This window comes from Vulpes lagopus, chromosome 9 (genome assembly GCF_018345385.1).
Source record: "Vulpes lagopus strain Blue_001 chromosome 9, ASM1834538v1, whole genome shotgun sequence".
Taxonomy (NCBI): domain Eukaryota; kingdom Metazoa; phylum Chordata; class Mammalia; order Carnivora; family Canidae; genus Vulpes; species Vulpes lagopus.
Genome location: NC_054832.1, coordinates 76,356,247 through 76,373,237, shown reverse-complemented (window position 1 = coordinate 76,373,237; position 16,991 = coordinate 76,356,247). Strand labels below are relative to the sequence as shown.

The 16,991-nt window shown below is 37.9% G+C and overlaps 1 protein-coding gene across 1 annotated transcript in view; it reads left to right on the top strand.

Annotated features, from left to right (window-relative positions):
• LOC121498771 (inactive serine/threonine-protein kinase PLK5-like) overlaps positions 1 to 16,991 on the top strand; it is a 121,589-nt gene that overhangs the window by 76,128 nt on the left and 28,470 nt on the right. Inside the window, exon 2 of the mRNA XM_041768910.1 lies at positions 15,880 to 16,054. Coding sequence (XP_041624844.1) covers positions 16,033 to 16,054 — 22 coding nt within the window. The 5' untranslated portion in view covers positions 15,880 to 16,032. The remainder of the gene's footprint in view (positions 1 to 15,879; positions 16,055 to 16,991) is intronic.

Below are 16,991 nucleotides of genomic sequence, written 5' to 3'. Positions count from 1 at the left end.
ATACTGTTTCTACACTTTACTTTCAATGAGTCTTTCAATGAACCTAAATTGTATCTTTTGCAAACAGCATATAGCTCAATAATCCTTTTTAAATCCATTTTACTAGGGCATCTGGGTGGCTCAGCCAGTCAAGCAGCTGCCTTGGCTCAGGTCATGACCCTGGGGTCCTGGGATTGAGCCCCTGCCCATCGAGGAGTCTACTTTTCCCGTTCCCTCTGCCCCTACTCCCTGATCCTGCTATCTCTCTCTCTAGCTCTTTATCTCAAATGGATAAATAAAAATCTCTAAAAAATTTTTTTTAAATAAACCAATTTTTTCAATCTCTACATTTTGACTGGAGTGTTGAATCAATTTTCAGTTAACACAGTTACTGAAAGGTAAGATTTATTTTTGCCATTTTCTATGTTTTCTATGTTTTCTATGTTTTCCTTACATGTTACATCCCTTTTCCCTTATTCTTCCATTGATACTTTCTTTTATGTTAAATAGGTATTTCCTATTGTGCCCTTTTAATTCACTAATTTCTTTTACTATATTTTGAAGTTATTTTCTTAGAGGTTGCCCTAGAGATTACAATTAGTATCCTCAATTTTAAAATATTAATTTCAATACCATACAAAAACTTTGCCCCAATATAGCACTCCTTTCTTCCTCTCCTTTGTGTAATCTCTGTCATTAAAATTATAACTTTATGCATTATAAGCCCATTAATACATTTAAAAATTATTGATTTATGCGAATGTCTTGCTTTTTAAAGATTTTTATTTATTTATTCATAAGAGACACACAGAGAGAAGCAGAGACATTGGCAGAGGGAAAAGCAGGCTCCTTGCAGAGAGCCCAATGAGGGACTCAAATGCTGAGCCACCCAGGTGTCCAATGCAAATGTCTTTTAAATCAGATAGAAGTAGAACAGACTAACATACAAAAATACACTTATAATGTCCTTTATGTTTACATATGTGGTTACCTGTACCAGTGCTCTTTCTTTCTCTCCATGAATTTGAGTTATGGTCTGATGTCATTCATTTCATACTGAAGGACTCCCTTTAGTATTTTTAGTATTTCTTGTAGTGCAGTGCTGCTAGAGAGAAATTCTCTGTTTTTATTTACCTGAAATATCTCAATTTCTCCTACATTTTGAAGAATGGTTTAGTTGTATACAGAATTCTTACTGACTGCTTTCTTTCAGCACTGTGAACATATGTCATCCCACTGCTCTTTGGCCTTCATAGCTTGGGATCATAAGTCAGCTGTAAATCTTACTGAGGCTCCTTTGTACAGAATGAGTCTTTTTCCTCTTGCTGTTTTCAGGATTTTCTTTTCATGTTTTGTCTTTTGACATTTTGGCTAGCATGTATTTAGGTGAAAATCTGTTTGAGTTTGTCCTATTTAGGGTTGACTGAAATTCTCAAATGATTTATGTTTTTGTAAATTTAGAAAGTTTTCAGCCCATTTGTTTCTATCAAGTATTCTTTTGGCCTCTTTTTGCTTCCCCCTCTCTTTCAGGAACTCTATTATGTATAAGTTGTCACGCCTTAAGGTATTGAGGGTTCTCCAAAATGCTCTTTATTTTTCTTCACTCTTTTTCTTTTTCTTCCCCAGAGTGGATAATCTCTCATTTTTCTTCAAGATTTCTGAGTCTTTCTTCTGCCATTCAGATCTATTGTTAATTCCCTCTAGTGATTTTTTTTTCATTTCAGTTATTATATTTTTCAATTCCAGAATTTCTACTTGGTCCTTTCTATGCAGTATCTCTCTACTGATATTCTCCAGTTGGCAGGGTAACACTGTACACATTATTTCTTTCAAAACTGTATTCTTTAGTTCCCTGACATGCCTATTGTGACTGATTTGAATTCTTTTAGTAGTAGGTCCAGCATCAGAGTTTCTTTGGGGACAGTTTCTATTGATTGCATTTTTTTTCCTATGCAAAGGCAAAAATTTAATTATATAGCTTCAAATTTACATATAGAGTTTATATTAAATTAGAGTATTGGTTCTTATTTCCAACTATACATTTGAACGTGTAAGAAACTTAAAAAAAATACTGATATATACCTCCAACAAATCAAATTGGAATCTTTGTGGATGGGCCCCAAGTATCTGCATTAATATTTTTAAGTTCCTTAGCTTATACTTATGCTCAGTAAGTGTTGAGAACCGTATGGTTTTAAGTCTGGCACTAAATGATTTAACCATCTTTTGTGAGTACTCAAAGGAAATGGACCATTCTCCAGAAGAAGCAAAATAGAATGGCTTATGTGGAAACTCTATGATTTAAGGTGGAGTGAAGTTGAGGAGATCCTGAAGTTAGGAAAATGTTTCTCACTGCTGTAAACATATACAACTATCATTTACTGAGCTCTTGCTATATACTTGGTGCTGTGTCATATACTTTATGCAAATGATTTCACTTTAATCTTCCCAAGATCCTCCTAAGGTAATTGCTACTTTTATAAACCCCTTTATGTAGATGAGGAAGTGGGTCTGAGGGTGGTCAGATAACCAGCTAAGAAACCAGATGGTAAACAGATGGAGAGAGCCCGATTAGTACAATTAGTATCCTCAATTTTAAAATATTAATTTCAATACCATACAAAAACTTTGCCCCAATATAGCACTCCTTTCTTCCTCTCCTTTGTGTAATCTCTGTCATTAAAATTATAACTTTATGCATTATAAGTCCAAGATTGTCTTGGAATTTGTTTTAGGGGTGGAAAGTAGTGCAGAACTTCTGTCAGATGTGACCTCAAAAAAGATAAGAAATACTTAATTAGAGAAAGTTCATTTAAAAAGAACACAACAGATGAATGAAGAAAAAGTAATATTTTGATGACAAAAACAAGTCAAAAAGGATTTTCTTATACAGAACAGGGACACTACCTGCAAGGAAATCAAAGACACAGGCTTTGAGATGGGAGGATCTGGGTTTAAAGTCCAGTTCTGTCATTTTTTACTAGAATTGTGACTTTATTGGCATTTGTCAACCTTCCGGAGTCTATCATTGAGTGTGCAAGTCTAGATATTGGTTAAAGCTGGTTGAATGTTGCCAAGTACTGTGGTAAGCAGCCTACATGAGCCACCTCATTGATAGAATGACCCCAGGAGGCAGGTATCCTCAGTTAGAGGTAAGGAGGCTGAGGCTTACTCAGCAAGGGAACACGAAAACACATCCTGAGCATTTAGCACACACTCTGGCCTGGTGGAAGGAGTCAGCAATTGCTTGCTTCCACCCTGTTGGACTGTAACGTTTATATTTTTTTTGTTACTAGATAGCTCTTCCGATCCTATCCTTCTGTTCCCCTGTCTGATCTATTGAATATTGCCAGAAATACAAAAAGGTATTTTTACTTCAATCCACAATTCTTGAAGGAGTCACTCTGTCAAACATGACTGACTAGTTTCTCTCTCTGAAGAAATCTCTGGACCGCAGGTCAGGCTGAGAATTCACAGAAAGATACATGTCCTTTGAGGGGGTTGACTCTAGGACAAAAAGTCTATGAATAGAATGCAGTAATTTATTGCTCAGAATGATAAACTTATGATTATTAAGGTGAGTACCAAATTATACCCATTTTAGAAAGCTTTCTGTATCATTCTTTGTCCACTCCAGAAGTATTCCTTGAGTAATTACTTGGTGTCAGAGGATCCTTAGGGGCAGGACACAGCTGGGAGCAAAGAGGAACAAATCTCTTTGGGGCACAACCATAAAATGCCTTGTGTACTCTCCACGTCTGTGATGTTTGGTGGCTTAATGGATTCATACGCTGGATTGACATACCAACAAGAATTTGTACAAGTTTGATAGAAATTTGGATCTCAGGAAGTGGTATTTGATTACTTGAAGCAGTAGACCTACTGCCACCTTGTGGCAAGGCTACGAATTCAGGGCTAAAGAAAATCAGGTTGTTAAGTTTATAAAACATGACAGAAAAAAAAAAAAACATGACAGATGTCATATTACTAAATCACACTGAGTCAAAAAAAATGTCTATTTTGGGGGGATAGTGACATTTATAAATTTAAGTGAAGAGTAACTTGTACTCATTATAAAATTATTACACAATATTTCTGGAGTAGATTTCAAAGTACTGCCCAACAGTCCTAAAAAAAAAGAGTTGACATACTTAACTCTTATAATGCAGATTTCTACAAGGTGAAATTGTTGACAAATCTCTTCCTTGCCTAAATTTCCAGTTAGTTTTATTGAAAAATATACTGTCTCATCTCACGCTTTTTGTTTATTCTTTTCTTTTCCTTCATGATGACAATCGAGCAGCTGGAGAATGTGTCACTTGAGGTGCTTGATCTACTAGAGTTTGTAACATGATCTGTGCTTTTTCACCCTGCTGTACAGTGAGGTTAAGTCATGTGTTTAGTTAGCAGCAAGTGAAGCCAATGCCATAGCATGGAACTCAGTTATTTTCTCTATGGGTCACTTAGCTTTGCATTATTTGTGGCCACAGCATGTGACTTTAAGCAGCTCTGGCCAGCCATTGTAAAAACATGCACCAAAGGGTTAGCAAGGTTATCAGGGTGGAAATCCACCAACACCACAGAAAAAACCTGTTTCAGGCAACTATCCTCTTTTGTAAGTGATCAGCATTGTCATTCTAAATCTAAGCCAGCAGACACTATGCCACAACGTATTGTTGGCCTATTTATTATTTATGGCAGTACAAGATATAGGCACATTCCTTTGCTTATCGAATTACCAATGTCTAGTAAGTGACAGATACAATGTCACTGATAGGAACTTTAGGGAAAAAGTGATCCATTCTGTTTGCATCTGACATTTTACAGGGACTCTAAAACAGCAATTATTTTCCAGTCATTGTCATCATAGGAAGCCCTGCACGCATGTGCACACACTCACACAAACACATGACACACTTTTGACAAAACGGAAGCAGGGTATCATAAGCACATCCTATGTTTCTGCTAAGCGTGTCTGACTTTGTAGTCGGTCATCTGGCAATCAAAGACTTTGTCGAGGGGGCCTATGTAAAGAGTTAATAACATTCACCTATGGCTAAAAACATTATCTAACTAAAAAATTAATTTTACAAAATGACTATTGGCTAGTGATTGTTCAGCAAGAAGCACTTTATTTTTAATTTTTTAAAAGATTTTATTTATTTATTCATGAGAGACATAGAGGAAGAGAGGCAGAGACACAGGCAGAGGGAGAAGCAGGCTCCCTGCAGGGAGCCCGATGCGGGATTCCATCCGGCCTGGCATCACGACTTGAGCCAAAGGCAGACGCTCAACTGCTGAGCCGCCCAGGCTCAGCAGAAAACACTTTAATGTTTAGTTTTTTCCAGTGTAAAACTCAAAAAGCAAGAACATACATTTAGTGGCCTCTCTCTCTCAAAGTTTCAGCAGTCTTGCAAATTTGAATTAAACATTTAATATGGCTCTAAAGAGATTCTGAATTCTGGGGGAAAAATAGTGAATTTTTGTTGTTGTTGTTGTTATCCTAATGCAGGCTTTTGATCTTCAAAGTGGCTATACTTACGGAAAATTATTTAAACCGTAAGGGAGCAAACTTTTAACACATTAAAGAGCTTTACCCTTTACTGACTATAATTCTAATAAATTTAAAGGAAGCAAGAAAACTTTTCAGAATATTCAATGGTTCTCTTCACAGGAGATACAGATGACAAACACATCTGACAGAGTCTCATTCAAATGATATTTCTTGACTAGCTGCATTCCTTTAGGTTTTGAACTGCGAAGTTGTGATAAAATTTATCCTTACTCTTATGGAAATAGCACATGTTCATATTCATATTTTAAAATCGAATTATCCTACATCAACTTGTCTCTCCCTCTTATTCCAAGCCCCATTCCTAGTACAATAATTTTTAGCCTATTTAGCAATGTCCAATGATCCTACTTGTATGTAACATTTTGTCGCCATTTTACAGTGTTTTCCTAATTTCTGTGATTGCTTAGTTACTTATTATTTGTTATTTCCATTATGGAAAAATGAAGGATTGGTTATGTTACCCACCTCCCTGCCCCCCCAACACACACACAACTTTTTTTCTCTCCATCTTCCTATTATGTTGTTATACTGGAGTTTGGGTTATACTGGACTTTATTTATTTTTATTTTTTATTTTATTTTATTTTATTTTTTTTATTTTTATATATACTGGACTTTAAATCTTCACTGTTACTAGCAAATTTGGAGGAAAGCATTTGGTTTTGGAAGCTGTCCTTCCTAGTCCTCCAATGTGCTGTCTGGCTCTATCTAAGCTGAGACCTCTTCTAATATCCTTTGTACCCTGTACTCCAGACCCAAAGCACATATTCTTCTTTCTAGGGCACCCTGGAGGCTTGCACATGTGCTTTCCTGTCCATGGCTTTACTCCCTTCGTCACCTTGCAAACTCCTGGTTCCTTTTATACCTCACCTCTTAAGAAGCCTTCTCCAACACTCCTGAGTAGAGGCTGCCATCCCCTCGCTGTGCTCTTGACAGCATCCCAGTACTTCTGGCATAGTAATTATTGGATTAAATAAAGTTTGAGGCAAAAACTGATCATTTAAGACTGTTTTCAAGCCTTTCATCTTCTTCTGAACCAGAGTTGGAAGGGATAGTATCATAAGATGAAGAGGCTAGGAGTCTAAAGAAGTTTTTTTCTGGGGAGATCGAGGGCCCTGTAAGAAATATGCGGAGGGTCTCCTGCTCGCCTAGAGTGTTTCTCAAACCCATGTAAATTCCACAGAGCACACTGCTAGGACCTGACCCAAACTGCTGTCCCCATCAGTCGTCACGGGGCAAGCTGGCCTGGCCCCCGACTCTAGCACCACATCCAGTGTCCTCACAGCACTGGCCTTCAGGAGCCCCACCCATTACTGGCTTTTCTCCCTGTCTCACTTCTACACTTAGGGGTAGTGTTTCCTGGAATCAACTCCCAGATCACATCCATTCTCTTGTTTTAGAGTTGGGTTCTGGGAAAACCTAAGAGGACACTCATCTTGAAATTTCTTTGTAGTACATGGATTGTGTTCCGGCTGTCACCATTCACTCCAGGACTGACCTGTGGGGTCCTTGATGGGATGATCTTTCCCACCAGACTGGCAGGCAGAGGTTTTGTCTTTGATTAATCTACTCTCAACAGATTTTTGTGAAGTGAATAAATGTGTAAGTGAATGAAAGATATCCCATAGGAGCCTCATAGTAATATAGGAGATTTCTAAAATGCTACCAGTTAGATTCCCTTTTGCTTATCTATTTCAGCAAACATGCAGGCTCATCCGAACTGGTCCATATTAGGCAGTGAATGAAGCTCACTAAATATTTTAGTCACACTCACACTCCCCAAATGAGTCATTTTTTCCAAACCTACGTAGCATATTATTGGCTCGAAAGATGTTTTCACTCTTAAAAAAAAAAAAAATAACGTTTCAGCAGAGGAACTTTTTATTTAGAGTTTAATGATCCCAGAGACTCATTAATTTTCTTTCTTGAAACACGGAAATAAAACATTTCCATCTAGTTTAAACCATTTTTATGAAGCTAATTTTCTCCACTGCTGACTTTAGAGGAAACCTTTTTAATTCAGAATTAGACATTACATCCCATGTGTTAGGCCTTAAATATGTAAGTGTATATTTAAAGTGGCTTATTTTCTGCACTGCGGAGCAATACAATGTTGAAGTTGATATTTTAAAGAATCAAAGTACAGAAACTGAAAGGAATAAGTGTTAATTAATTTTAGTTTGCCAGGAGCCAGGTTTAACACACACACACACACACACACACACACACACACACACACACAAATTCAGCCAAAGATGTTTGAAACTCTTCATATCACATGCATAATTTGAAAGCATTACAAGTTGACAGCATCCAAAGCAGACCCTATTTGTCCTTTCCCTGTCACTATGTACTAGGGAGGAGTTGGAGATATTACACTTCATCTTACTTTTTAACTAATGTGCATGTGGTGCCAGGACTTTGCTATGGATTGAGTGTTTGAGTCCCCCCAAATTCATGTGTTGAAGCCATAATGGCCAGTGTGATGGGGGAGGGGGGCTTTGGAAGCAATTGGCTCAGGGGGCAGGTCCCCTCTATTTGAGCCCTCTCTCTTTTTCTCTTGGTGAGTTTAGCTAAGGGATTGTCATTTTATCTATGTTTTCAAAGAATTAATATTTCATTTCATCTATCTTTTTAGTTTTTAGTTTTGTCTTTTTAGTCTCTAGATCATTAATTTCCATTCTGATTTTGTTATTTTCTGCCTTCTACTAACTTAGCTTTTTGTTTGTTCTTCTTTTTTGAATTCCTTGAGATGTAAAGGTAGATTATTTATTTGAGAACCTTCTTGTGTCCTTAGGTAGACATTTACAGCTTTTCCCACTTTGGAATTCCTTGTAGTTCCTAGAGCTGAATGTTTGTTTCCTTCCCAGCTTATGAATGTTTTCAGCCATTATTTTTTCAAGTAAGTTTTCTGCCCCCCTCCAATTTTTAATTATTAGCATGATTCTTATCCTTTGTCTTTATATGGTGCAGTGCCAGTTTAAAATGCAAATATAAAAACATTGAACTCATTTGCACAATCACTGAAGTTGCATGATTTGTATTTCATGGCTTATGTGTACATATGCACTCATTCTACCACCATGGCTGTCTGCCTTGGGTTATTGAGGGTTACTGAGAAAAGACAAAGGAAAAGGAATTATTTGTTGCTTTATCTTTCCCTTCCTTTCAATGTCATCATCTTCAGTTAATTGAAGGAAGAATACACATGAGAAATGTATGATAGGGTTTTTTGGTCAATGCGTTTCATAGCATACCTTCTTTCTGTGTTCTAGGCAAGTTCTGGTTCAAATGAAAATGTGGCCTCTCTGGGCTATCAACTTACTGAATGATGATAGACTTACCATGCTTAGCTTGTCCTTACTTTGAGTTTTGCTGAGCTCTTACTTGTGATGGGATCACTAGAATTCTGTACTTATGGAGCAGTGTGAACTCTATCTGCTGAAGGCCTAGCCTGAACCTTTCAGAAGAAAACAGAGTATTTGCAGAATCTCAGTGCATCTCTATCAAAATACTTATTCTTTGCTTTGGTACTTTCACATTTGTCCATGCATTCATTGATACTTTTCTCTCCAGGAGAAGTGAGCTGGTTGTTGTGACGGGCTTCTAACAGAGTCTGGAAAAGGAAACATAGCACCTTTCCAGTGGAGAAACCTGGCATTTTCCCTCAGAATTTTTAAAATAACTTTATTTATTTATTTATTTATTTATTTATTTATTTATTTATTTATTATTTTTTTAAAGATTTGTTTATTTATTTATTCAGAGAGAGAGAGAGAGAGAGAGAGGCAGAGACACAGGCAGAGGAAGAAGCAGGCTCCATGCAGGAAGCCCAATGTGGGACTCGATCCCAGGTCTCCAGGCGACGCTAAACCGCTGCACCACCAGGGCTGCCCATAACATTCTTTATTTAATAGCAACCTAACTGCCATTAGAATTTTGATGCCAGTCTGATCCTTCCTTATTCTTCCATCTTCTATCTTAACCAGCGCTATTAGAAGTTTTGTGTTTTGAGTTCTTTCATTTCATCAAGATGCATGTTAGTTATGGTCTTTGACTTACTATCCTATTCAGTATTAGACTAAGCAAGTGAACTCGAGGACTTGTGCCTCTCTTTAACTGGAAGAAATATTATTCTTTTTTGATGTTTTCTCTTCCCTTTTCACTCTCTTTTTAAAAATATAATGGAGCTCCCCTACTAAAAGCACAATGGACTTCGTGATTTGTCCTTGCAAAATGTTTTCTCATATGGCCCTTCTTTTCGTCTTTTTTACTTTATGTTCTTAGAGAATTTTTGACTTTGTCCTCTTACTGTTTCTCAGATTACTGATTTACTTATGTCGTTTCTTTTCTCTTAGGTGTCTTAATTTTAAAAACTTTATACAATCACATTTAGAACTCTTTTAAGGTCGTGTTTATTGAATATAATTTGCATAGAGTAATATTTGCCCATTTTAGCATATAGTTCCATGAGTTTTAACTAAAGCACACAGTCATGTAACCAAACCTACAGTGAAGATATGAAACAGTTCCATTACCTCAGAAGACAGTCTATCGTTTCTGTTCTTTTTTGTACATTATTCTCTCAGATATACTTAATAACTTTTTAGTTTTTTTCTTAGTTTCTTTCTGCATCCTGAATCACTTTAGACTTTTAAGGATCAATTGTTTCATGATGATTCTCTCCCTACCCCCTGCAGGTTGCTGGTGTGAGTTTTTCTGCAATTTGTAGGTCCATATTTCTACTGACTTCTTCCTTGAATGGGAGGGCTGACTCCAGGCAGGTCATTGAGCTGGACAAAGTGTGTGAATGGTAGGTTCACTTTAGGGTCATGAGCATGACATAGGCAGGGCAAGGATCCCAAAGAACCAAGTCAACGTATCTTTACTTGGCTGAGTGGTATTCCCAATCTGGGTAGAAGGTTCTTTTTTATTTCTTTCTCTTTTATGATTGTTATTATAAAACAAGGTCCAGAGTTTCTGGAGATATACTCCCCCCCCCACCTTTTTTTATACTTCTCTTTTTTGCAGGTATTTACTCCCTACTTGGAATCTTCCAAAGGCATATAGCTCACTTTCTTCACAGGACGTGTTCTCGGTTTAAAGCTCTGGTCTAGGCCAAGTGCTGACCTCTCCTGCAGTGTGTGAGTGTGTGTGTGTGAGTGTGTGTGTGTGTGTGTGTGTGTGTGTGCGTGTGGTGAGGAGCTCTCAACTGGTCCACTGTTCCATTCACTATCATGGCCTTGGCATGCAGGAATTTCTCACCCATTCTCTTCCACTGGTGCTTATTTCTTGTTTTCCAGCAGTGTTACTGGTTTTGTGTTTCTGTCCTTCCTTCCTTTTTCTTTTTCTCCTGTCCTCCCTACTTCTCTCCCTTCTACTCTTCCTTCTTTTCTTCCTTCCTTTTGTGTGTCCACTATCATTTTCAGTCCACTGTCTCAATCCAGTCTTTCTTACTTTTGGATCCTTTATTTTTATTGTTATTAAAGAGGCAGTGTACTATGATGGTTGAGAGTGGGTGTTTTGATACCAGATGGCCTGAGTTGGAATATTAGCTCTTTTATATGTTAATGTGTGACCTTGGGCAGGTGGCTTTACTTTTCTGTGCTTCAGTTTCCTTATCTGTAAAGTGTAACAACATTAATGATTACAAATGATCTCACCTCTACGAGATTGTTTAAAGGATTAGGAGTAAATATGTGTAAGTCACTTAGAACATTGTCCAGTACATATTATTGTTTTGTATATAGAATGTTCTTGAAGTTCAATGAATTCTCTCTTTAATATTGGTGTTTAAATTTTTTTGGTTTTATGAATTACACCATCAATCCATTTTATTTACTTATTTCAAAGGTGAGAAAAACATTATTTGTATAAAGATAGCTTTATAAAGTATTAAAAACAACTAGAAACAACTCAATAATTATAATAGCTCTAATAATTAAAAACAACTTTAGTACTTATAGAATGAATAAATAAACCACAGAATTTTATCGTAAATTAAAAGGCAAACATGGGAAAAGTAGATTCATAAAATTTTTTGTATGGAAAAGAAAAATATGAATGCCTAATATACTTATGCATTGATTTTATATTTAACTTTTGAGTGTTTAAGGATTGCAATCAGAAAATATTCTATTTTACATTTTTTGTTTTAACTTGGTTCATTGTTCTTTTAAAGAAGAAAATACAGAAAGGAGAAATTAAAATTCCTTTAATAACCAGGTCAGTTTTAAAATGCCTTTAAGCTGTTCTAGTTCCAGAGACAGACAATGTAGGCTGTCTGGAAGCAAAGCCTCATATATCATAATTGTCACTGGGACCCATCCTACTCTGAGAAAACAATTTTGAGACATGCTATTTTGCTTAAATGAAATAGCTCTTTGTGTCTCAACCTTTGAAGGGAGCCCAACCCACTTATATTGCAACATTACAGGTATAGTCAGAATTTCTAGCAAGAATTTTCCAGTGAAGGACAAAGCTTCATTGAAGCTTAAATTGTAGGAATCCAAAGAAGTCTGGAAGTGATGGTTCACATCAAACAATAGATAGTATAATGTTAAATTAAAATAAAAATTAGGATATTGTTGATGAAAAATATTTTAGGTTTTCTTTTAGGGGCATGTACTGGGATAAGACAGGTGAAATACTTGAGAGATTATTTCTTTCTTGTATGACTTACGATCAGAAAATTAGTAAGATATTGCAGAGAATATAGGCAGGACAAAGAAAGCTAAGGATGTGGTCAGCATGTATGATTTAAATGAAATGCACTGGTTTGATAGTTACGTTTTGAGAAGGGTATAATTTTAACATTTAACAATCGCCTGCATTAAAACATTTTAAAAGTGTAATCATACCCACTGCTAGTGTTGAGTACACTTACATATGTAATAGACTTCTAAAAACTTAATTTGTAAACTAATCTACCAATTATAAAAATAGTGTTAAGCTTATCATTCATTAACATGTTGCTTAATTTTTGTGTTATAAACAAGCAAACAAGATGTTTAAGTTTTTTTCTTTTAGCAAATCAAATTTTATACAATAATACTGGTATACCCTGATTTGTATACTTTTAAAAATTATATTGGGAAAGATACATTACATTCTTGAAAAGTGCCCCTCTGCTATTTTCTTTCAGTTAACAATTAAAAGAAAAAAAATGAAATGTGACAGCTGATAAATATGAAAGAGTTTATTTACTAAAAAACTAGTTACAGATTGAGTTAAAATAATGAGATGAGGAGACTTCTGGCAGACACATAGGACTTGTTTACATTTTGATTGCAGTTTAATAATTTGCTGATTGCATTATAATCACAGCAATATTGCATTTTAATCACTTGCATACATTCGGTTAACTAAATTACTGCCTTTAAATCACAATTTGATTTTTGCTAATACATAACCAGTTCTTTTTCTGTCCCTGCTCCAATAAGGATCATAATCAGTAAGCATGGTTTTGAATCAATTCTTTTTGGTAAACTCCCTAGCCACATTCTGCTTCTTGCCTACTAACGACATTATCTTTCACACAAATGTGGAATAATGAGTAATGCTTCACAGAATAATGTATAATAAATTGGAAGCAAGCCTCATCTAGCATAAACCTGCAATATTCCTTGTGTGACTAAAAGCCACAATTACTGAAGCAGAGAATTGCCCTGCTTTTCTCAAACTGGATGTCTGTCCTTCCTGGCACTGAGGCTGTCTGGCTTTATGTGGGCCAGTGGTTGAGATGAGTCACTGCAGAATGGGACACAGGACAGGCCACCAGACCCTTTAGGGTATGCAAATGCTTTGGAAAGTTTTTCAGTGCCCCTCCCCTATATTAATCAAGCATTTATTCATTTTTAGAAGAAAATATTATGAGAAAGCAAAAAAGGCTCATAATCCACTACCCAGATAAGCTCTGTACCATTTAAAAACTAAAATAGAGGGCACCCCGGGTGGCTCAGCAGTTTAGCGCCGCCTTTGGCCCAGGGCCTGATCCTGGAGACCCGGGATCAGTCCCACGTCAGGCTCCCTGCATGGAGCCTGCTTCTCCCTCTGCTTGTGTCTCTGCCTCTCTCTCTCTCTATGTCTCTCATGAATAAATAAATAAAATCTTTAAAAAAAATGAAATAGAGACAACCCACTTATGAAACAAAATTCAAATAATACAGCGTGTTTTGTAGTGAAAATAAATCCCTTCTATCAGTTTCTGCTTCGTTCCCTTTCTACAAAGCCAGTGTCCTTGAGGTCCTTCCAGGAGGAGGACCAGGGGTGGGAGGGACAGATGCCCCTGGGATGTTGGAGGATGAGGAGGCAATGGGTTCATGCCCTCTGACTGTTCAGAAACCCAGAGGGCCAAGAGAGCATAAGGGACCCCAGGGAACAGAGCCAAGACTAAGAGGGTCCTTAATTGGGGTGTTGGGTGGCATGTGTGCGCAGGAGGTGGCTGGGGGGACCAGGTGGCCCGATTGGCTCAGAGTCATGCAGATGGAGTGAACCAGTCAGAGCTCCACAGGGAGGACCAAAGACAGAATGACACACCAAAGACAAGGCCGGTGAAAAGCCTCTGAGGAGCCCATGAGGACAGGACATGATGTGCTGGCTTGGTGCCACGTTTTACCTAAGTTTCCTGAGAGTCCAGGAGCCAACTGGTCAGACCATGAAAGAAGACAGGAAGAAAGAATCTTTGAAAAGGGAACATGACTGGGGTGAGCCTGAAAGTGATGTCGTTAACTTCGTGGTCGTGTTAGCTGGCGAGGTTAAGTTACTTCCACCACCAATGGAAATGGGTGCTTCAGAGCTAAGCTAACTTCTATAACAGAAAAGTTGTTTTGTTCCTGTACATCAGTGCTGCGATTGTCATGAATAAACCTGTTCTACTTGAATTTCCTCACTTAATCCTCACGGCTTCAGCAATACTAATTTGGACGGATGACTTTACCGAGTTACATAGCTCATGCTCTGTGCACCCAGGTTTTGTGCTCAAATCTCCCAAGTTCAAAGTCATTTTTCCATTAGTTAGTATTTAATAGATAATTTACATAACAACTGTTAACTAGTATCGATGAACTGAAAATTCAGAAAGGTGGATGCTCTGTTTTTCAGGAAGCAGTTGCCACCTCTTGGGCTGGGGGAACAAAGGGAAGTGGGTGAGATAGTGGGTGGGATTATTAGAACTTACACACTTGGAGCAGAGACCCCAAAGAACTGAGGATGCCTTGGGGAAGGGAGGCTGCTTGACCAGGCTGGTGTCTCTGAGCTCATGGAAGGCTCCAGGGAGCTGGACCCAGACCTCCAAAGAGGGGGCACCAACTGGTGCTGTTATCTTTGAAGAGACATGATGAAGGGCACCTGGGTGGCTCAGTGGTTGAGCATCTGCCTTTGGCTCAGGTCGTGATCCTGGGGTTCTGGGATCAAGTCCTTCATCGGGCTCCCTGTAGGGAACCTGCTTCTCCCTCTGCCTGTGTCTCTGCCTCTCTCACTCTGTGTCTCTCATAAATAAATAAATAAATAAATAAATAAATAAATAAATAAATAAATAAATAAAATCTTAAAAAAAAAAAAAAGACATGATGAGCTTAGGTATGTGATTCAACTGCTGCTATTGGAGCAAACTGCCACAACCAGATTCAGGGAACATTGCCTGGTGGCAGTGACAGGAAGCAGAATCTGGAACAAACAAGAAAAAAGAAGTAGTGTGTCCCTTCTTCTTCCTTCAACTTCTGGTCACCCTCTTGTGCCCTGATTGGCAGAGTCTAACGTGGAACCAGTGGGGAAAATATAAGTGTGGTCTGCAAACCCCCCAGTGGAGTTTAGAAGGATGGATACAAAGCTGAGAAAGTACATCTAATCATTGATATAGTCTATCACCACCTTTCCATTCATTTTTGAACTTCCATACTACATCCAAAATAATTCCATAATCTTCTTAATGAGCTGCAGTCGCCTTTTTTACAAAGAGTTTCTCACTCTTTCCCCAGAGCAGGGATGACTAAGGTGCCAAGAGAGATACTATGTATTTCTGGGCTATTAATTGTTCTTTAAATTCAGTCACAGATCTATGTAAATACTCTGTTATCTAAACACCGAAGTGGAATACTTACCATCACCAACAGATCTTGTACCAAATTAAGGGAAAGGAGAAGAGGTAAGAAATTGGCTAATATGGGGCACCTAGATGGTTCAGTAGGCTAAGCATCTGACTCTTTGTTTTGGCTCAGGTCATGATCTTGAGGTTGTGGGATAGAGCCCGGTAAACCAGAAGCTGTTTCTCCAGAAGAACATTGTTATAAAAAAGGACTCATGTATACACTTGTGTTTGTGTTGCAGGGTCCTTTTCTCAAGAGGATCTGCCTTCACTGTAGTCAAGGCGCTGTGAGTTTGTGAATGGCTTACGTATGGAACCTACATGAAAGTTGGTGACACTTCGTTGTGGTGTCCTAAGTCCAGATTTCGGTCACAGGCCTGGAAAATTTCCCTGTTATGGAGATCAAGGAACATTTTAGTAAGCTGCTTCCGTCTTTCATTGTAGAGACACTACAATTTGCCACGGCCAAAAATCCCGGTGGGCCAAAACATTTTCATGACTACTCCATCCCTTTTCCATCATGGTTAGTGACCTGCTTTGTCCATCATGGTTAGTGACCTGCTTTGTCCATCATGGTTAGTGACCTGCTTTGTCCATCATGGTTAGTGTACCTGCTTTGTCCATCATGGTTAGTGACCTGCTTTGTCCATCATGGTTAGTGACCTGCTTTGTCCATCATGGTTAGTGACCTGCTTTGTCTTTGGAAGTTATGCGTTGCCAGTTGAACTCTGCCGTTCTCGGATTCTGTCACTTACATCCTTTGAAATCAGGGAGTCCACCTCAATGGTGGTATTTCCTCTTTTGACATCTGATGTGCAGAGGGCAATCACTACAGAACTTTGCAAAGATGCTAGTGCCCCGCCCCAATGCTTAATACATTTCTCAGTGTCTTAATGGAGGGAAAGTCCTCTGGTTCCTTTCAGGGAATGCAGTGGGGTGGGTGGGTATACAGGTCATGGAGTGATATATTCACTCTAATATATTTGTTTCTTTAAGCTGCCATTAGGTCCAAGATTCAACTAACCAACCAACCGGATAAACTATTGGAAATTATAGCTACACTTATAGTGAACATAGCATAACACATACAGTTTTTGAATCACCATGTTGTATGCCTGAAACTAATGTAACATCATCTGTCAACTATACTCAAATACAACAACAATGACAACAAACCCAAATAAATTGTCAGACCTATCTATAACGGCATAAACTAGCACATTAAATTCAGAATCTCTAATAGGTGCACTCATTTCAGTAATTCTGTCTCCATATGGTGTTTTAATATATTTTCCTTGATATAACATCGTGAGAACCCATTCTCATACAGATTCCTCAGCTTTCAGACAACATA